Here is a 23,243-nt window from a genome sequence, read left to right as displayed (position 1 = left end):
TTTTAAATATCCACATCACCAGTTTTGGTATCACAATCAGATAAGTCTGTGATGCAACAATGCCAGAAAGTCCTGCCTTAATAATAAAAAAAAAAAAAAATGTGGTTAGGTTTTATTCAAAATTGCATGATAAAGATCCCATCTGCTCCACTTCCATCACTAATAATGGAACTTATTCTGGAAAGGTGTTCAACTAAACTACAATCTGTCACTGATTTCTCCTTCTCAAAAACCTCTCTAAACACACGAGAAGAAACCTCATAGTTTGGCATTAAGGGATAAAGCCATCTTCCAGAGCAGCTTCAGTATTAATCTTGGATTCTGATGAAGAATCATTTATCATTTGAAACTCATTCCATCCAGTTCCTTGAAGATTCTGTAGGTTTACCATCTGGACCATCACTGGGACCAAGTACTATACTAGATAACATGTCTTGCCCAGCTTTTATTCTAAACATGGTGGGTTTAATACCATTTAACTTGGAGGAAGAAAAATCTTCCAAGGAGGAATTTTCTGGAATGCTGAAATTTATACAACCACCTAAAGAAGTAATGGCTGTTCCCATGCATGCAGCCCCCTCAAAACCTTCAGTCAAAAGCCTGGCAAGAACCTCTCAACATGCTGCCAGCAGATAAGAAAATAGATGTAAGATATAAAGTTGAGCAATGTCCAGAGCAGAAGAAAATTCATTTCCCTCATGACTCCATGGTTTTGGGAGCAGCCTTAAAATAAAGACAACCAAAACGCATTCCATTATTACACCTGGAAAAGATGCTAAATTATTGGCTACTGCAGGTAAAAAGATGTTTAATCAGCAATGCTACAGTTGAGGATTTCAGCACACTAATTTCAAACTATTCAATATTTGTACAGTATTTTGCAAAAATTACATAACAGCTCTGAGCATGCAAGATTTACACTGTATATTAATGATGCAAAAGAGGGTATAGAACATGTAATTGTTGATCTATGATACCTATGATTCATTATCCAGGTCAATAGCAATAGGGTCCAGAAGACTCACATGACTAAAAATATCATGTCTAAAAGAAGATATGCTTATTTGTTTAATATGCTCCTTGTTATACCTTTTGCTTAATTGTTAAGAACTTTGATTTTGATGATTTTATTTTTGTAATCTCTTAGCCTCAGGTACAAAAATTTTAGATTGTAAGCCCTTTTAGGGGATAGTGAATTACCTATTGTACCTTATTGTAAACTGATGTGATATCTTTTTGAAATGAACATCGGTATATTAAAATTGTAAATAAATAAATAAATGCTTGAACAGGTTAGCTGTTGTCCCATGGGAAGGAGAGAATATATTTTGGTGACAAAGTAAAAGAAGCTATAGATATGATTAAAGATCATTGCTCCACTTGTTCCATAGATGCTGCAGTTTGCAATCTTCACATAAAAAATTAAACAATCTTTCAGAAAACGCTGAGATTGATATTGTCACTTAACTGGCTAAGTTGAGCTGTCTATTTCGCTGTGCTCAGTAGCTGCCTCTTAGCTGGCTAACTGTTGATCTACCTAAACAATTGGATAAGTAAGGGGCAGGATGGAAACGTTCTAGGACAGATATTCTCATGCTCTCGCTCTTCTCCTTCTCCCTTCCCAAGCCCAGAAATTTTTCACAAATTGCGTTACGACCATTTCGGGCATTTTGCACAACTTACCACCAAGAAAAAAAAAATGTAGTTATTTCCAGCGTTAAAATCATGCAATAGCATAATGCATGCTACTGCAAGTGTGATACTGCCCCTCATTTTCATAAATCCTGCCCAAACTCCTCCCTGATCCCACCCCTTCCAAAAATGTGCATTTGTGCCATGCACTACAGTTATCGTATGCATTATGGCATTAATGCATGTGTTAATGCAATAATGCATTTTGATGAATGTCCCTGTTAGCCAAATAGCTGTCCCTACACTTATCCTGCTATCATTATGCTTATTTGCCAGTATTTTATTTATATTTATTCAACTGTACGGGGTGGCTATGGCACACTGCTGTTATTCGGTTTAAATATAGCTCTTCTGTTTTTCCCCTACTTATTCTCTCTACCTTTATATTCTGTTAATGTCACACCCAGTATCTACGTTATATATGCCAAGCTTATCTCTACCCAGGTTCCCTTCTCACCTTGCACCCTCTAATCTGTAATGTCACTCAGTATTCTACTGTATCTACTTCATATGTATTTTGTTATAAATATCTAATGTGAATTTTGCATTTTGTTATAAATATCTAATAGAGATGTGAATCGGAACTGAAATCCGACCCGATTCTGGTTCCTTTTTGAGGGCTTGATAAAGAGAAAACAATTTATTGCATGAGTGACTTGTTTTTTCTTTTGGTACTAATTTTGTTTTCTTATTTTTTATCTCTATTTACTGTACAAGTTGCTTTGCTTGCTTGTGTACTTGTAAAATGGTAAATAGAAAATTTTTAAAAAGTTGGCCTCCTAAACTTATCCAGCTAACTATAAGATGGCCGAGCATATTCAGAAGCATAGCCACACAACCGAATATATCAGCCAGATTAGCTGTTTATTCAGCTAATTTGTTCAGCCAAATAACAGTTGAATATTGGTTTCACTATTGCTACTTCTGCAGAAAATATCTGCCTTACCCCTATTACAGGCAAAGACCAGATACAACAGTTAAAACAGCAGCAAAAAAAAAAAAAAAAAAAAGATCTTGTCCCAGCAAGAGAACTCAGAGAGCTATCCAACAGTTCATACAAATATCTGGTCTTCTGTTTTGACTATCATGACCATTTTGAAGACTCTTCCAGCAAGGGGAAGGCTGCAGCATTTCACATTCAATGATCCATGGTTTCTGAAGAGAGGTCACAAAGGTTATCACCTAAATTTTCTGGAACTACCACCAGACATTCCTCCATATCTACCACCCCTAGATCAAATACTTCTGCTGGAAGAAACTGTCATCAGAGGAAATAATTTTGATGGGACACAGTTAAATGCCTTCCAGGATCCTCAGCCAGTAGAAATACAAATTAGATAGTCATTCTACTTATAGAAGAAAGTAGACACTCAGACATCAGTGTTATCTTACATCTGAGGACCAATGACCTTGCTAGAAATGGTATCCTTGCAGTATAGAAAGATTTCCATAATCTAGGGAAGAAGTGTAGAGACACATTAATGACCAGATGTATTCCACACATTAAGAAAGGTGGAAAGAAGGCAAAACGATCACCGGCATGATTAAAAAGGGAGGTGAAAAGAAGCTATTTTAGCTAAAAGATCTTCATTCAAAAATTGGAAGAAGGATCCAACAGAAGAAAATAGGATAATGCATAAACGTTGGCAAGTTAAATGTAAGACATTGATAAGACAGGCTAAGAAAATTTGAAAAGAAGTTGGCCGTAGAGGCAAAAACTCACAGTAAAAACTTTTCTAAATGTATCTGAAGCAGAAAGCCTGTGAGGGAGTCAGTTGGACAGTTAGATGCTCAAGGGGTTAAAGGGTAAATTAGAGAAGATAATCGCGGAAAGATTAAATGCTTTTTTTGCTTCAATGTTTACTGAAGAGGATGTTGGGGAGGTACCCGTACTGGAGAAGGTTTTCATGAGTAATGATTCAGATAGACTGAACCAAATCACGGTCAACCTAGAAGATGTGGGAGGCCTAATTGACAAACTGAAGAGTAGTAAATCACCTGGACCGGATGGTATACACCCCAGGGTTCTGAAGGAACTCAAAAATGAAATTTCAGACCTATTAGTAAAAATTTGTAACCTATCATTAAAATCATCCATTGTACCTGAAGACTGGAGGGTGGCTAATGTAACCCCCATATTTAAAAAGGGCTCCAGGGGCGATCCGGGAAACTACAGACCGGTTAGCCTGACTTCAGTGCCAGGAAAAATAGTGGAAAGTGATCTAAATATCAAAATCACAGAACATATAGAAAGATATGGTTTAATGGAACAAAGTCAGCATGGCTTTACCCAAGTCAAGTCTTGCCTCGCAAATCTGCTTCACTTTTTTGAAGGAGTTAATAAACATGTAAATAAAGGTGAACTGGTAGATGTAGTATAACTGGATTTTCAGAAGGCGTTTGACAAAGTTCCTCATGAGACTTCTAGGAAAAGTAAAAAGTCTTGGGATAGGTGGCAATGTCCTGTTGTGTATTACAAACTGGCTAAAAGACAGGAAACAGAGTAGAATTAAATGGAAAATTTTCGCAGTGGAAGGGAGTGGGCAGTGAAGTGCCTCAGGGATCTGTATTGGGACCCGTACTTTTCAATATATTTATAAATGATCTGGAAAGAAATAAGAAAGTGAGGTAATGAAATTTGCAGATACAAAATTGTTCAGAGTAGTTAAATCACAAGCAGATTGTGATAAATTGCAGAAAGCCCTTCTGAGACTGGAAAATTGGGCATCGAAATGGCAGATGAAATTTGATGTGGATAAGTGCAAGGTGATGCATATAGGGAAAAATAACCCATGCTATAGTTATACAATGTTAGGTTCCATATTAGGAGCTACTACCCAAGAAAGAGATCTAGGCGTCCTAGTGGATAACACATTGAAATCATTGGTTCAGTGTGCTGCAGCAGTCAAGAAAGCAAACAGAATGTTGGGAATTATTAGAAAGGGAATGGTTAATAGAACGGAAAATGTGATCATGCCTCTGTATCGCTCCATGGTGAGACCCCCACCTTGAATACTGTGTACAATTCTGGTCGCCGCATCTCAGAAAAGATATGGTTGCGATGTAGAAGATACAGAGAAGGGCAACCAAAATGATAAAGAGAATGGAACAGCTCCCCTATGAGGAAAGACTAAAGAGGTTAGGACTTTTCAGCTTGGAGAAGAGACTGCTGAGGGGGGGGATATGATAGAGATGTTTAAAATCATGAGATGTCTAGAACGGGTTAATGTGAATCTGTTATTTACTCTTTCGGATAATAGACGAGAGGGCACTCCATCAAATTAGCATGAGGCACATTTAAAACTAATCTAAGAAAGTTCTTTTTCACTCCGCGCACAAACTCTGGAATTTGTTGCCAGAAGATGTGGTTAGTGCAGTTAGTATAGCTGTGTTTAAAAAAGGATTGGATAAGTTCTTGGTGGAGAAGTCCATTACCTGCTATTAATTAAGTTGACTTAGAAAATAGCCACTGCTATTACTAGCAACAGTAGCGTGGAATAGACTTAGTTTTTGGGTACTTGCCAGGTTCTTATGGCCTGGATTGGCCACTGTTGGAAACAGGATGCTGGGCTTGATGGACCCTTGGTCTGACCCAGTATGGCTTGTTCTTATGTACCATTGCCTTTTTGGAAGTATTAACTGTTCATGGGAAGGAAAACTGTTATGTTTCTGGCTCAAACATGGTGTAAAACAAGTGGATTTGGATACTTTGGAGGCTGGTCCCTGTATGGGGCAGTAAAGGATTATATAGTAAGAATGGTCTACATTTGTCCTTGGCAGGAAAGAGGATGCTAAGCGAGAAATTCAGAGAATATACTAGGCATTTAAGCTAGAAGGCGGGAGTGGCAGGAGGTGGCCTGTGAAATTGTCATGTCACCCACAAGCAATATAGACATTGGGAGAAGAAGAAAACAAAATTAATCTGCTCAAAATAGCAGAAACGTTGACTAGGGAGTGCAGCAAACCAAAGTAGAAAAGTTGGAAAGCTATGACCACAAATGCTTGTTGTCTGGGCAATAAAATCCCAGACCTGCAGGCCCTGATGGTGGAGGCAGACTTGGACAACATTGCTGTTACAGAGACATGGTTTATGGAGTCTCATGATTGGGATATGGCCATCCCCAGCTACAACTTGATAAGGAAGGACAGAGGATAGAGACTGGGGAGGAGTAGCTCTTTATGTCAAAATCAATATCCAAGTAAGTGAAATGCAAGGGATATTGGGTAGGGACGAAGTATAATAGCCTGTCCTAAAGTATAATATATAAAAAAGTAAAATTAAAAAAAGGTTGATGCATAGTGCTAAAGTTAACACACACATTCATGTAAATGAAGAAGCTGATGGAAATTAGGTCCTAGTGAACATGAACCAAATTACATGGTATGCTTTTCCTCCACAAACTAGTTTGCGTTAACTTGGTTCGAGGCAGGTGGTCAACGTTTCAGCATGCGTGCTATTTCACATGCTCAGCTAACAGGATGCATTGTGGGTTTTATGAGAGGCAGGAAATGTGACTGCTGGATTCAGAGGAGTCTAATTATGGAATTGGGAGGGGGGGTCTGTAAAAACCAAACAAAGCTTTCATGTGTAATGGACACTACGGTCACATTACCATTAAGTCCTGGGTATTCCTGTATTCAGAAAGTTTAGATTGGAGAAAAGGGGAGGAATTATTCGGTGCAGCCCCTCCCTTTGATGACCAGCCTCCTGTGACTTAACAAAAAGAAGCTTGTAGCAGTGAGCACTGGGGGCATTGTAGTTGAGTTGGGAGAAAGCTCTGGAGATTTTTCCTTTATTTGGGTTTTGGACCTACCCTTGGACCTGTAAATTCCTGAGCAAGGTTGAGGGAGCATCCCTTTCAGTCCACTATCTAGGACTGTTCTTCAGGCTTTGAAAGCTTTACTTTGTAAGAAGACTGTGAGACCTCCTGGGTGTTGCTTGTGATGACTGCATGGGGAACCCTCTCCCTGGGGGGCCCAGGATAGGGAAGACCTGCCCCACTGTGACCTTCCAAGGGATTCAAGAAGGAAATAAAGTGAGGCATATCTAGAAGGACTGAGGAGAGCTGTGGGTAAAACCAGATTTGAGTTGCATCTGAGGACCCCACTTGGAATCTTCACCCCCTGGGAGAGAGATTTGGGATTTTCTACCGAGACTGGGTAATACATTTTTGGCCAGTTGGAAGGGTTTTTTCTGTCCCATCAAGGATGCCCTTATCTACCTGGGAACCTCAATAATTCAAGCCCTGGATGGTGAGTGTTTTCCTTGCACAGGTAGAGGAAAAACAACTGTAACAATAACCTGTGGAAACCATATTTTCATCTGATTACCCATCAGTAAAGATTTTGGTTTTGGACACTAAACCCAAGGTCTCCGGTGTATTCTTTCTGGCACCTAGCATCCACAGTGTTGGGAAAAGTGTATCTCTCCTGGGGAACAGACATAGTCACCTCTGTCACATTGAGCCCTGAATATACATCCCCCCCCCCCCCCCCGACAAAAGACAGAAGAAAGAGTTAGCCAGTGAGTGGTTCCAGCACCAAAGAGTGATAAGTACTTTAATGAGTGCAGCTCTCCCAGGGTGGGGTTACAGATGTATAAAACAAATCCCAAAAGTCACTCTGCAGAATGATTTTAGTTTTAAATGGCTATTTTTTAGGTAGCCAGTAGCAAAATGGGGAGGATAGTTATTACCTGAGTAAATCCCTGGGGCTAAAAATTGCTCTTCACGATCCCCGAGGGGGCGTTAAGATGACCGCCAGGTAGCAGCGCGCTTCTGCTGTTCCTGCTCGTTCCTCAATATTGTTACTTCGTTTTTATTGGAATGCCCCCGAAACGTAAAGGGAAGGTGAGGGCCTTTCCCTCAACACCCAGCTGGACAACGTACCATCTTAGAAACGGCGCAACTTTACCCAAAAGGAGAGACGCTGATCCCTGCTGACGGGGACGCGAAGGAAGCCGCTACCTCGTCTGGGGAAATAACGCTCAGCCCTCCGGAGTTAAGGGTTCCACAGGCAATTTCGTCCTCGATGCCGTCTGCGGCTGTGTTGGAGGACTCGAGCGGAGGGCGCAGCTGCGATGGTGGAGGCGGAGAGTGAGACATCGGGGCTAAGTGGCAGCACTGCTTGGAGAGAGGCGGGAGCACAGGGGATGGAAGGATTTGAAAGCGGTAAGATAACTTTCATTCCTGTTTCAACAATAGACACTTCTAAACCTGTTGGTGCTCAAGAACCGCAATCTAAGATAGTGCCTCCATTGAAGCCGCCTGTGATAACCTTGGACACAATTTGGGAGCTAGTTGCCCAACAAAATGTGGCGCTCCAGACCTGCATGACGCAGATTTCCCAAATTTCCTCTAGGATGGACTTAGTGGCTCTAGACCACGATAAGAAAATTAAAGAACATGGGGAGAAAATTCAGGTATTGGAAAACCAGATAAAAAAGTGTCAAGCTGTGCAATCCACTACAATCATTGACTGTAACACTCTTAATAGGAAAATAGAAATGTTGGAGAATCGTTTTAGAAGATTCAACTTAAGACTCTTAAATTTTCCTAAGATTGTAGGAGAACTGCCAAGAACCACGCTACGGAGGTATTTTGTAGAAATTCTACAAATACCATCGGAAGAAATACCGGCATTGAATAAAGTTTATTTTCTACCATACCGGCAAATAAGAGAAAATAGGATGAATATCCAGCTTGATATGGCCAACCTGACAAATTTCCTGGAATCATCGGCAACAGAGATCGTGGAACGAGCCACTTTATTAGTTTCATTCATTTATGAGAAGGATATTGGGACAATAATGAGAAATTACTTCTTAAATATGGAGACCCACTTTATGGGGCAATTTGTCCAGATCTTCCCAGATCTGGCTAAAGCCACACAGGAACGCAGGAAAGGTTTCTTGGTATTAAGGCAGGAAATTAGAGCTCTGGGAGCGACTTTCCAGCTTAGATACCCATGTAGATGTGTTGTAAAGTTTAATAATTCCACAAATGTTTATTTCCTGCCGGAACATCTTAAAGCATGGCTTAGCTCCCAAAGAAGGGTGATAGATACTTTATCACCCATGATTAGTCCGATTACTTAACCAAAATTAAGATGGGAAAGTAAATACCTGGCTAAGGCTAGTTTCTTTTCTTTTTTCTTTATGACGATGTAAACGCTTCCTATTATTTGTACTCCGCCTCTTATATAACTTGTGGGCTAATTATTAAGATTGAAATTTCCTATGTTTAAGGTTTTAGCAGTTAAAATTTTCTTTAATACTGAACAAAGATTGCAATGCTTTGTAATTAATAAAAATGAATAAATTAAAAATTTAAAAAAAAAAAATTGCTCTTCACTCAACAGCTAAATCTGACTACAGAGTTTGACAAGGTGTCTGGATTTAACCACAGGAATAAAGAGATGATATTGTGGGAGGGAAAGTGCCCATCAGAATATTTTTGTTTTTTGATTCCCATGTACGTTTTCTCGTGCAGATTCTGCATGCAGTTAAAATAGGTGCAAAGTCTCGCAAAAGCAAATCTATGAAAGGAAACTATCCACCTAAGAGTGCGTACATAATTTTTTGCACACCTTCCAATATCACAGAATGGAGGCCATAAACTGGAAAGTTAATGTCATCAGAACTGAGAAATGACCAGGCTCCACAGGGGCCTTTAGTGATTGGGAATTGGATGTAAAATGTTTCAACTTTGGTATTATGCTGCATTGATGTTGTGTGTGCAGTCACAGTATGCATAGGTAAGCCATTAAAGGATACGGTAAATAATTAACAGAATTTACATGGATACAGTGGATAAGAAGGTATTCTCTGCCCCCAGAGCAACTCTGGTTTCTGTGAATGGTCCTATTAGAGCTGATCCAATTGTGTTCCACAGTGTGTGAGTTACTGCATATAGATACAGAAGCCAAATTCCTAAGCTTATATGTTAACTAAAATATAAGTACTATTTATTTATAAATGTATTTGTGAGCCTGTTAGCTTCCTGCTGCTCCTTTGAGGTTCCAGCTAAATTGGATCCAGTCTACAGTTGTGTGCAAAAGATAAAGCACCCCTGGTCAAATTGTATGTTTTAATTAATCTTTTAAGTGAACACAAGCTGACAAACCTCTACATGGTATGATGTTAAACACAACATTTTTCTGCAATATTTAATGCAAAAGTACTATTTGCTGATTTTAACAGATTGATAATAAAGTGAATATGGCATGTTCAGAGTTTGGACATTCTTCCAGTTGATTCATTACTACCTTAAAATTAAAAAAAAAGTAGGCCCGAAATTTGACTCATTAGGCCTTCAGTTAATTAGATGAAGAGAATTCCACGGTTGAACAAATATATTCTACTGTCTACTTTCAATAACCTTAGTCTCCCCTAAGCAATTGTCTGAGCAGTTGAAAATGAAGATAATTCAGTCTTCCAAAGCAGGGGAAAGCTATGAAAAGCTCTCTAAATGTTTTCATTTAACAATGTCAACTGTCAGAAACATAAAATGGAGGCAGTGGCTGAAAGGCCGGCATGGACAAGTCTATGGGGCCAGCCCCAATGGACATTGCTGACAGGGAAAATAGGCACCGGGACCTATCCCAATGAATGCCATTTGCAGGCGGCCAGGCCCTACAAGTGTAAGGGAAGGGAAAGGAGGGGAAAGAAAGAGAAGGGAGTGAGGGGAAGGAAAGGAAGTGAGGCTTAAAGTGAGGCTGAAGTAATGTGAGAGGAGAATGGGTTGAGTGAAGGTAAGGGACCTACCTCATGGGGTTGGGGGGAGCACAGGGTTACCAACTTCTGAGAAATCTAGAAATATTACTAAATTTAGAAAATGATCTGCACCCTTCAGAAGCCCACATGGATAATGTGTGGGTTGTTTGGCTGATGGAGATACGTTGGTTGTGGGTGGATGTTAGAATGTATACAGGGATACGTGTTGGAATCAGGAGGAGTTTGGCTGAGTAGTAAAGCATAGAAGCTTAGTTTATCTTGTTTTTGTCTTGTTGATTGTTACTTTTTGTATAAGACACTGCAGAATTGCATACTGGTTGTAGAATTGACATTGTATTTGTATGCTTTGTCTGTGCTTTGTATATTTTTGTATTTTAGCATTTGATAGCATATCCTTGCTTTTTTAATTGTAATGTGCGTTTGTTGCAGAATAAAGTATCTTAACATACCAGTAATATTTCTGGTTTTTTATTATCTGCACGTATCTGTTCATGATATATTTGGAGTTTGTTTTCAAAGAATTTGTGACTTTTAAATACCACGGAAGCGCTTTACTTTATTGAATTTTTTGCCACGATACACCTATGTGGGGATAAACACTTTAGTGTGGCAGCTTCAGTTCGTTTAGCTGTTAAAAAAAAAAAAACAAAAAACTCTTGAGTTTAAAAACCAAAAAATTAAGTAAATATAGAAATAAAGTAAATATAGAAATAAAGTAAATGGACCATTCACCTGTAATAGGAGTTTGAATGACAGACAAACTCATTGAGTTGTAGGTCCTACAAACAAATACATGTGTGCTACTGCAAAAGTGGTTATAATATAAATGAAAATTAATTTGACCAGCGAAACCTATTTTTGTTTGTTACATTTGTGAGGGTTTCTGGAATACGTTGGGTAGTAGGGCGTTTTTGTTGTGATTTTTATTATCTGCAACACCCCTGTGAGCCCTGTTCCCTTCCTTCCCCAGCCTTTGAAATCATCCAAACAGCCAGACAATGCCATTCCCACCCCCACACCCCCCAGCACCCTTGATTTTAAATTTCCTATGTGGCCCTTCCCTTGAAAACTTTGGGGACCCCTGTCTAAAATGTGCAAAACAAAATCTTGGTAAGCCTGAGTCTTGTGCTTTTTGAGCTGATGAAACTAAAATTGAATTGTTCAGCCACAACCACACAAGATATATTTGGAGAAAAAGGGTGAAGCATTTGAAGAAAAGAATGCCTTGACAATCTTTTAAGCGTGGGAATGGATCAATTATGCTTTGGGGTTGCAGGGCAACCAATGGCGCAGGAAATAGTGTGCGGGTGGAAGGAAGAATAGATTCAACGAAATATCGACGACACCTAGAAGAAATGTCCCACTGTCTGTGAAGAAACCAAAGTTGAAGTTGGATATTTCAGCAAGGCGACAATCTGAAAAGTACCCCAAACTCAACTGTAAAGTACTTACAGGAAAGAAAAGGAAAGTTTCTCTGCGTAACGGACCCAATTGTAACAGACATCAATTCTGATTTGATGTAAGTTCAGAGTTTCTTGTTTATTGTCTACTGTTCTATGTACACCATGTCCATGATAGTTCCAATTCTGGTTATCTGTAAACCGAAGCGATATGTACTAGTACATGATCTTCGGTATATAAAAGTCTTTAAATAAATAAATAAATAAATTGTCCGGCGCAAGCACAAGGCACAATATGTGTGGGGCAGCCGAAGACAGCCCCGAAGAGTTAAAAATCCGAGACAGGCCAGGAGGAGGAGGGAAGGGAGATGGAGATAGAATTAAAAGGAGGGTCCTTAGGGAGGGACAGGTAGCATGGGGGTGGTGGATGGCAGGAGAGTCATTCCCATTGACCACCAGGGAAATGCGATTAAAGGGGCACCCGCACCAGGAATCCCACCTTTCTGCAGCAGCAACCATACTGGCAGCATTTTTCACTCACCCACCCCCTCCCAACAAGGTAGGGAAGTTAGGTAGTCGCTGCGCAGGCAGGGTGTGGGGGCGGTGTGACCAGGACGATGATGAGGGCAAAGCAAGAGGAGTCCTCAATGGGAGTAGCCTTCAACAAGTGCTGAGACCCGGCGATTTGGGTCGGAGAGAATTCCACCCTTCGCTTCAATGGTGGGGGGCAGCAAAGAACAGGAAGCAGCAAGTCGGGGGCCCCGGCCATGACACGTGCCAACGGACTGTGGCTTCAACGGCCGGGATTGCAAAGATGTGGAGCAGAGAAAGTCATGGTGCTACAGTATGGTTACCCCAACCCCTCCTTGCACAACAGATAGCTTAGTCCGAAGTATGTTATTTCTATGAGTTCTGATTTGATGTAAGTTTGCCTTGTTTTGATTAAGCTTGTGTTGTGGCCATAATTTACTCACATAAGTGTTTCAATATGGTGGACAAGTCTGGCGTCTTCATTAACTAGACCGACCAGTAAGCAGGCACGGCGGGGAATGGGCTTTGAGGCTTACACCTACCTATATTGAGGTTTTGAAATGGCCTTCACAGTCTCCAGACTTGAATGTTGTTGAAAATGTACGGGGAGATCTCAGACAAGCAAGGAGACCCAAGAATATTTCTGAGCTAAGAGTTCTGCAAGAGAGAATGGGAAAAAATTCCAAAAGTAAGAATAGAGGGATTCTTAGCTGGCTACAGTAAGCATTTGGAAGCTGTTATTTCTGCTAAAGGAGGTGTTGCAAAGTGCTAACAAGGTGCACACACTTTTGCATGTGCCATTTTTCTCTTTTTTTCTGAAGTATGAATCTGTAAAAATTTAGCAAATTGTAATTATGTATTAAAACTTTCAGAAAGATGTTTAACTTTCTCCCATGTAGAGGTTTTGTCAGCTTCTGTTCACTTAGAGATTCATTGAAACATAGTTTAACCATGATGTCTAAACTTTTTACACACAACTGTATACAGAGACCATGGCACAATAAATCTTCCTTTGCAACTACCTGGAGTTGCTTTTGCTGTCCCCTTCCTGCTTTTTCACTAAGGAAAGCATGGAAGGAAATATATTTTCTGGCAACTGGTCAATGCATCCAGCATAGCAGGTTTTAAGAGGTTTGGACAAGATCCTGAAGGACAAATCCATAATTTAGCTAGGAATACTTGGGAAAGCCATTGATTATTCCTGTGAGCTACTGGATACTTGTGACCTGAGCTTGCTGCTGTTGGAGATGGAACGCTGGGCTTGATGGACCTTGGTCTGACCCAGCATGGCATATCTTAGGTTCTTATGGCTTGGATTCTTTTAAACCAAAGTTAAGTCTTGTTTTTGCAGCCTTGTTTTGATGAGTAAAACAAATGTCAGTGCCATCTCTCCTGTTTTTAATCTCCTTCTGTCTGTCTAAAATATAACAGTAATAGTCTTGGGACATATACCACATATTGTGATTCTAGAGCCAAGTACTCGTGTACTGAGCCTGCCAAGTAGGTGTTGTTTGATAGCTAAGATTCCCTACCCCTATGCTTCCCTTATCCCAGGGACTATGAATACTTCCTCCGCAGCATCTGCAGCCTGAGTTGGCCCAAGGAGAAGCTTGTCTATGAAGTTAAACCTGGATTTCTTACGAAATATACAGCACTGCCAATGAGCCATCAGGCTGGCCTGCTTGCATAAATTTTAGAAGTACACTGAAAAACGCATGCATCTGTTAGACACATGGTAACATGCACACACATACATATATTGAATCAGAAGTCCTAAACTTATGAGCATTAGCACATCAAAGTTGAGGCCTTGACAATTGACACTACTACTCAAAAGTTTCAAACTTGTTCTAATTTAACATTTTTTTTATTTGGGAAGAATAAAAGCATTTCTTTTGGTGATCTTTAGCCTCTAACTAGGGGAAGGCAACTCCAGTCCTCACCATGCTGTGCAGCCTGGTCATCTCATGAATATTCAGTGTTGATATCTTGAATACTTAACCAACTTGAGGCTTTTGAGGGACCAGAGTTGCCTACCCTCTTCTCTAAACTGTCAGTCAGCTGCAGTTCTCTGGGGCCTCCTGCAGTTTTTGGAAATCCTTATGGATACAAATAAGGAAAAAATGTTAATTAAAAATGTAGCCCTTAAATTAAAATTTCTACTAATGCTAGATTAATCAGGAGATGTATTTAATTATAAAAATGGTGCACATGAAAATATGTTTCTGTATGTAATGGTAGACCTCAAAATCAATACAAATCCACTATGCTGCATCTTCAGGAGCAGCTCCATATTGACTATCCTTCTGCTTGGGGTTTGATTTCAGCACTATCTCAAAACAACCAGTGAACTAACTAAAATATTGTCTAATTTTTCTGGTTAAATCAGGAATTGAAGTATTTTCCTGTTTATTTACCTTAGATAGAATACTGGTGTATTGGATCAACATGGGCTGTGTCAAATGAGCTTAAGGAGTTTCAAATACAGGCCTAAAAAAATCACCTTAAGCTATAGTACGTTTGAGTGAGAATTCTCGTCTCCCTCCTCATCTCGGTAACTCCAGGTCATGCGAGAGAACAAATGACTGCTTCTATACGTTAAGACAGAGCTAAGATGCTAAACTATTTGTTGCCTGCTTACTTATCCCTGTAATAAAAATGCAGCTTCCTTTTTTAATGTTTTCATTGGAGGTGGCTGTACTTATTTCAATGCTGAGTAACATTGGGTATCACATAAGACACATGCCTATAAACATAGCTATGTATGAATAGGGCTTCAGTCCATTTTTACATTGTACAGTGCATACATGGGGAATGAATGTACCTTTGTGAGAAATTAAACCTGGATTCATAGTGGACATCTTAAGTGTTATCAAAGAAAAATCAGCTGTTGCTGGATTTCTGGGCCTATGTATTGGGTGGAGGAGCCATTTTTGGACTTGTGCAACCTTATACAATAGATGCAGCACAGACTCTGTTGTATTAAACCGGGGAGAAGCTGCTGTTCCTTTGGCATTTATTTATTTATTTATTTATTTATTTAATATATTTCTATACCGGACTTCATGAATGGGATTCATATCAATTTTAATAATAACTTAATTTTCAATGTTCAATTGTAAAAACTCCTGTTTTATTCTTATTCTGATCTATGTAAACCGCTAAATGTAGCGACAGTTATTGTTCCTTGTGAACCGGGGTGATATGTATATTATACAGGAACCTCCGGTATATAAATCATTTAAATAAATAAATAAATAAATATCAGGCTGGTTTACATGGAACTTGGGGGATTAACAAGTGTAACCAAACAAGAAGGCAGAAACAAGCAAAGTTACATATAACAAGGGGATTGAACTTGGGGGCTATAGTAGCCAGGAAGTAGACAGAGAGGAATTAACTACATATAAATAATATATGACGGGTTAAGAGATTAGTGAACATCCCATTCCTTGGGCTGAGTCTGACGTGATATTTTAAGTGACATTTTAAGTTAGGGGAAGGCTTGGAGGAACAGCCACGTCTTAAGTTTTCTTCCTTGTAGCTTCTATTGTACATGATTGCATATGCCATCCAGCACCCTTCGTGTCATCAGCCTTGTATCGAGGAGTCATCAGGTCAGCAAAGGCGAGAAGGGGGTTTTCAGTGTCCAGCACTCTATACGTCTTACAGAGGCAATATCTCCTACTCCCGCCAGACACTGGAAAGTCCTGCTCTTTTATACCGTGCCGTAAACAAGTGTGCGTGCAAGAGAGAAATGATTGATCACTATCCCCCCTCCCCCCATGTTATGTATCAACAGTTGCTACTACCCAGTCTGATTCATCCTGTCCCTGGCATGTAGGCGGTTGATCAGACCACCGTATTCCTGACAGGGAGCCAGAAAGCTGAGTTGCACAACCTGTTTAACAAGAACATGTTTATTCTATATAGTTGGCAAGGGGGAAAGTGTATTGATACTAAATTTACACTATTTACAGTTAAAAGGGCTGGCACCTATACAAAATATGAACCAAAGCAAGCAGAAAAGTAGCAAAATAACTGCCTGGCTTTTGAATGCAGAGCAAGAATTGTTAGACGTTGCAAGACAAAGGTGAACAGTAATCCCAGCAGACCTGATGTTAACACAATCCAGCTACTGAAGACCTACAGCTAGCATAGTGCTGCATTGGTCAGTGACCACACTCTTCAGTGCATATTTTCCAGGACCAGCTGCTCTCCCTGAGAGGGGGGCTCAGCAGGCCAGCTAGCTTCCCCTCAGGCAGGCCAAGGGGCTTCACTTCAGCAGCTAGCTCAGGGTGCCTCTGGCTGGCCTCTTTCATTGGTAGTAGCCCCTGCCCCTTTCACACCACTGCCTCCATTTCCACATGGGGTAGCGGTGGAGCATCGTGGTCTGAATGCCTTTGAGGGTAGTGTTTAGGTCCTTGATAGCAGCTGTAAATTCATCAAATCCTTGCTTCAAGACCACTGCAAGTTGTTGCTGGCTATCATGATGCAGATGACTGATTCCGGTACCCACAGATTTCACAGCATTGTGCCCCAGGCTGGCATGGCTTTGCTGTGCGGCTGGTATGGGATTCCTGAGATTGTCCTCTTCACCCTCTGGCTGAGGATCAGGTTCCCAGGATCCCCTCACGTTCAGGCACACTAGTGCCAAGCATAGGAGACGGTAGAGGTGTGACAGGCGAGGCGGACAGGGAAGTATTAAGGTAGCACCTGCCGGGTCCTCATGGCAGTAGGTGAGAGTCTGTTTATATTCAGTTGCCCATCTCTCAACCCTTTCTAAGGAGTCTTCCTTGGAGATACCTTGAATCTTAGCTTCAGAGACGGGCACCCGTGAAGCATGAAGATCTTCTAAATAACTCGTGTCCAGATACTCAGGGACCACGCAACTGTTCATGAGATCCCTGAACTGTGTCTCTATCTTGGTGAGAGCGATGGGGCATGGCTGTCGTCTTCGGCGGTGTTGCTTTATCAGGGTCACTTTCTTGTTGAGTTTACTGCAGATGACATAATACCGGCACCTACACTGTTCAATGTTTCGACGAGCAACTCCTAGGCTGCTGACTGCGCTTGCAATGCCTCTCCAGACTTCACTTTTGACTGCATTGGATGCATATTCTGATTGCTTTCCATGAAGGATATCGTAGTTTTCTATCACTTTCTGTAGCATCAGCTCATCCTCTTGGAATGAGAAGTTTGCTGCCCGATGGTGCCAAGTAGCTGTCTGGGAACTAAGACCTGTTTTTAGTACCCTTTTTGCCTGAGAGACCTTCCCTCCTACTAGGTATTCCCTTCGGCTCCCTGCTTTACTTCCATCCTCCCCCACCACTAGCTTCTGGCTCCCTCCCCTCTTCAGTCTATCTCCCTCCTGCCTCCCTCCCCCCTCCATTTGTGTACTGCTCTCCCTCTTTTCCATTTCTCAGCTCAGAACATTGTGTTGGTGGAGGAATGCTGTGTTTAGATCCTTTATAGCCAATAGCTGAACAGAATGTGGAGAGGGGGTTATCTAACCTGTTGGGAGTTATAGGGGACCAACCAGAACTTCCATGCACTAACTTATGGATTCTGGTTAGCCAAGTTTTATCTTTGTTGCCTGATGATAACAAAGGTAACATCTGAACATAGTAGATTTTTTTTCTTCAAATTAACACATTTTTTTGAATTTCTGCTTGCCTGCTTTCTGAGGCTTCTTTTTCACTTCTTAAGAACATAAGAACATGCCATACTGGGTCAGACCAAGGGTCCATCAAGCCCAGCATCCTGTTTCCAACAGTGGCCAATCCAGGCCATAAGAATCTGGCAAGTACCCAAAAACTAAGTCTATTCCATGTTACCATTGCTAATGGCAGTGGCTATTCTCTAAGTGAACTTAATAGCAGGTAATGGACTTCTCCTCCAAGAACTTATCCAATCCTTTTTTAAACACAGCTATACTAACTGCACTAACCACATCCTCTGGCAACAAATTCCAGAGTTTAATTGTGCGTTGAATAAAAAAGAACTTTCTCCGATTAGTTTTAAATGTGCCCCATGCTAACTTCATGGAGTGCCCCCTAGTCTTTCTATTATCTGAAAGAGTAAATAACCCTGCTTGCCATTTGGTAGCTGTTCATTAACCTAAATACAAAGAACTACTGGTCTCATCCAAATCCAGAATAAATGAGCAGAGACATTCCTGTATTACATTCCAAAATATTTCTTTACATAAAGGGTGGAAGGTGGTAGAGACAAAAACAGCAATTCAGGAAGGCTTGAGATAGGCACAAAGAGATCCATTGCAGCCAAGAAGTGAAGGGAAAGTCAGAAATGAATTGTGGTCTATGGGATCTAAAAACAAAATTGGGCAGCCAAGATGAATCGCATGGTCTTTATCTGCCATAGTATTCTGTGTTTGCCTTGACCGTAGATTGAGAAAAGGCTTATGTAGGAAATGATGTAAACGGTCTTGCAGGAAGTACCATCCATGGTTTTAAATAGAAAACTAGAATATTAAAATGCCCGCTGTAATAAATATTTTGTCAAAAAGCATATTTTGTGATGAGTGAAAATGTGTCCCAGGTTTAAAGGCTTGGCAAATCATAATTTATAGCTGTTCATACAGAGGTTTTCTGCTTTAGCTAGCTCTTCTGGTATGAATTTGCTGAGTTTGTTTGGAAATATCCTCTGATCAGCAATGCTGAGAGGTAATAGAGCAGATCTCGGTAAACTTTCATTCCCTCAAGTGTTAGAATTATACTTCATGCTGTTTTCTTCATCACTTGTTCTTTCTCTCTCACTTTTCATGAAGAAAACCACTGACAGTGGCAAGAGATGGAAAAATGCTAGGGTGCATACAGAGTTTTATAATTAGTTGACTGTCGTTGGTGAGACCTCTTCTTGAGTTTTGTCTAGTTCTGGAGGCTTCACCTTAAAAAAAATTACACACACTGCTACCAAAATGTTGCAGACTACACCATAATAAAAGGTCCTACAGACCAGAGGCAGGATATAGTAAACATATTCACAAACCTCAGTTATTAATGTATAACAAGTTTGATAACACGGGGTCTTGATATTTGGCACAAAGAGGAATGTGGCAGTAAGCCCAGGAGTAACAACAAGGAAACTGTTTTAAAAAGGTGGTTATATGGAACAGTGTCCTACTGAAGGTATTAGAGGCCAAAACAACAATAGAATTCAAGAAAGCAGAGGAGGACCCTTGGATGCAAGTATGTAACCACAAAACCTGAGATCGGTTAGGCTCTGCAGAATTGCATTATGAAGGAGCCTTGTGGTTCTTATCGTCCATTTAGTTTCTGGGCATGTTAGCTCTCCTAAAAACTTGAATTTTTAAACATTCATTACTCTTTTTTAAAAGTAATGGCTCTACCCAACTAATGTATTTGGCTTTCTGTCCACTAAGTTCTCTTTCTGCCTTCTTTTTATAATTTATACATTTTACCATAATCCTTTTTTTTTCCTGCTTGGCATTTATGGGATTTGCTTTTATGTGGTTTTGTTATTCTCTGTCCATACTATTATACTGTGTAAGGTCAATATTCAAAGCTGGCCATTTAAGTAACTTGGCCAGTTATAACTTAACTGGCAAAGTTACAAGGTATATTCAGTGGTATGGCTATGTCACCGAATATATGCATATATATTCGCACTTGTCTGTATAATTTCTAACAGACTATGGCACATCTACCTTAGACCTGGATTCATCATTCTTTTGCAGAATGATGAATCCTGCGAAAATGGGGGGCAGGTCTGTGAAAGCCCGCAGACTTCGCACCACGGCAGTGCGCCGGCTGCCGGCTTTCGCACCAAATAGTGCCACCATGAAAGGTGATGCTATTCGACGTGCTACTGCCGACGATAACGTTACTAACCTTATCACTGGCTCGAATTTGCATGCTATCACACACGAAAAGGGCCTTTTCACGTGCGATAGAGGCTTATCGCGTGCGTTACAGCCGTACTGCATGCAATAAGCCTTTAGAAAATAACCCTGTTAGCTGGTTAGGACCGAATATCACTAGTTAACTACATAACTTATATGGCTAATTTGATCCACCCACCTCATGCCCACAAGTTATGTGGCTAACATTTTAGCCATATAAGTGACTTATGTAGCTAAGTGTCGGCCAATGAACATAGGCACATATTCAGTGATAAGTTACACTTATCCAGCTAAATAGTACTGAACGTGCTTTGAATATTGACCTCTGTGTGTGTTATTGCTGTAATCCACTGAGGATAACTGATAAAATTGGAGGAATAGAAATGTTTGTGTGGGTTTTTTTTGTTTGTTTGTTTTTTTAAATAACTGGTATATTTGCAAGTTTGAAAATCCCTATCAGACTATTGTGTTTTAGTCTTATTTGTGGAATCTCCTGTGGCTCATTTTAGCTTTCTGAGCAGCAGATATTCAACTGCATGGGCAAAATCAGAATCTTTGAATGTGAAAGCCCTGATGTGCATATCTGTATGGAAGGTTTGAAGAAAAGGGGCCTGTCAGGTACATGGTTACCATTAGTTGAGCATCAGCATACTTCAGTGTCTTCATATGCTGCTTGTGGCCAGGGTATGCGTAATACCTGACTGATTCGCGCAATTTGGCTTTGGAAACTGACAAACGCTAACAGCTGTGGGCTCTTCTTGATTTCCCTTTCCTAAAGGATGAGGAAGATTCCTTTGTCATGAAGGCAATTATTCATGCTATCAATGACGACAATGTTCCCGGTCTGCAGCATCTTCTTGGATCTTTGACCAATTATGATGTCAATCAGCCTAACAAGGTACAGTACATGCCAGTGCATCTGCTCTGCAGATGTTGACCAGTTATACTGTAAATGGGGTGGCGTCAGGATGTAATGGTGCTGATATTAGGGAAGGGGTCAATTGATCTCTGCATTAACAAAAATGTTTGACATCAAGATTGGTTGAAGCAGGAATGTAAATCATGCTTGAAATGGACATCCAGTATTCATTTATTTGGCCACAGAAATTGGCTTGCATTGTCCAAAAGTGCCTGTTCTTTAAAAAAAAAAAAAAATCATACTGTAGTTTTCCTCTAGAGGTTCCTCCCCCCACCCCTTTCTATATCCTATCCTCTGCTATCATCTTGTGAAACATTATTCCAGGCTCAAACTCTGTCTCTGTTACTTGACACTGCAAAGCAGTAACCCACTGGGTTATGAAGAAGGGGACTATCTTCCTGTTTATCTAGAAATGTAAAAGAAAACAAATTGGGGTAGAAAGCAGGCCCTTGCTTATAGGTTGATGTATTAAGATACACTATGCTGTGCGCACCATGTTAGTGTGTGGTGGTGTGTGTGTGTGAGTGTGATGCAAAGTTTACTCCTGATTTAATGAGGAGTTTTGCACACAAAGTATGCCAAAAAGTGTGTGTGTGTGCAAATCCAGTGTTAATGAAGGATTTGCCCTCATTGAAGACTTAATGCAAATTTTGAACACTGGAAGTTTTAAAAGGTAATTTTCATAGGATAAAGTCGGAGTACTCTATCCACATATTATAGCCAGAATTTTCAAAGTGGATTTATGCACACGGATCAGCTTTGGAAATGTATTGGGTGTGCATGGAACCCACGCAGCTTGAGGGCAGGCGTAACTTTGTGCTTATGGGTTCATATGCATACTTTTGAAAATTTGAAACTGTCTGCATAAATCCTGATCCCGCCCCCAACTCTACCCCCACCCCCGGGTTAGCTGTTTAGTATGCATGTAAAATTGCATTTTTGTGTGCATGCCAGTTACTTAAATGCCTTTGAATATTACCTCTTTGACTCTCCGAGTCTAAAGCAGAGCAAAGTTAGCTCACATTTCTGGGGTTAGTGTTAAGTCTGTGGTGCTGTGAACACGTTTTTCCAGAACTGGAGTTCCTATGTGCAGGGTTCCTGGTCTCAGATTTCCCAGGTCTGCAACCACATTTGCACAGTTCCATAGGCCTACGCTAGCCCTAGAAATGTGAGCTAACTTTTCCTCCTCTACTGCCCTGGAGTTAAATCTGCATCTAATGGAGGCAGTGCATGCAGTTCTTTCTCATGCGTATTCATTGTAGATGTCCTGAAAACCTGGTCTGTTTGTGGTACCCGAGGACTGGAGTTCGCCATCACTGCATTAGAGAGAAGTTTCTTTAATCCCATTGGAGGCCAGTCCAAGTATACTACAGGGCCAAGGGATGAGGAAAGTACAACTTCCCCACCTATTCATAGGGGCCTGTTACACATTATGGACCCGGCCCAGTTGGCATGGGACCCTCACTTGCTTGGAGGTGTGTGCGGGGGGGATAGCCTCTATTAGTCTCTTTATTGGAAGGTTTAAGGGTGCGCAAACTTCGTTGGCCAGCCTGCTCTTCCCTCCTTTGACCCCTCCCTGCCAATTATCACCTCTGCTGCTGCCTCCTGTGCAAGAGAGTTATCAGGATCTGTTTCTGATCTGAAATGTCTTGTGTGCCCTCCTCTACCTGGGTGATAAATCCCCACCTCTGGTGCCGAGCTGCTCCCGCTTCATCAGTACAACTACTGCCCATGATCAGCCATACTACTCTCTTTGGTGCTGCATTCTTATCTAGGCAGCAGGTGGATGGACCAGGCGCACTGGAGGGAGCCGGAGAAAATGGGAAGAGTCCACCAGAGCATCCAACCTCATCAGTGGGGGAAGGAAGAGAAAAAGAAAAAATTGTCATGTGATGGTGATGCAGGTTATGTCAGTTGGCACGGTCTGCAGCACTAAAATGGCTATGGATCATGCTGATGTTTAAGTGGCCCTCTACTTAGCCTGCCTCTAACTTCCAGCAACCTTCCTGAGCCTCAGGAGTTCACTCCCACCAAGGCTTGAATTATAGCCTAGGCTGTAGAAGAGAGAGGGGAGCCGGGAGC

General features: G+C 40.9%; 1 protein-coding gene across 2 annotated transcripts in view; it reads left to right on the top strand.

The window, feature by feature from the left end:
• DAPK1 (death associated protein kinase 1) overlaps positions 1–23,243 on the top strand; it is a 391,735-nt gene that overhangs the window by 249,471 nt on the left and 119,021 nt on the right. For both annotated transcript variants that reach the window (XM_029617004.1, XM_029616996.1), the window contains exon 12: positions 21,021–21,140. In XM_029617004.1, the coding sequence (XP_029472864.1) occupies positions 21,021–21,140 (120 nt within the window). The remainder of the gene's footprint in view (positions 1–21,020; positions 21,141–23,243) is intronic.

This window comes from Rhinatrema bivittatum, chromosome 1 (genome assembly GCF_901001135.1).
Source record: "Rhinatrema bivittatum chromosome 1, aRhiBiv1.1, whole genome shotgun sequence".
Classification (NCBI taxonomy): domain Eukaryota; kingdom Metazoa; phylum Chordata; class Amphibia; order Gymnophiona; family Rhinatrematidae; genus Rhinatrema; species Rhinatrema bivittatum.
This window is presented reverse-complemented; position numbering and strand designations above follow the sequence as displayed.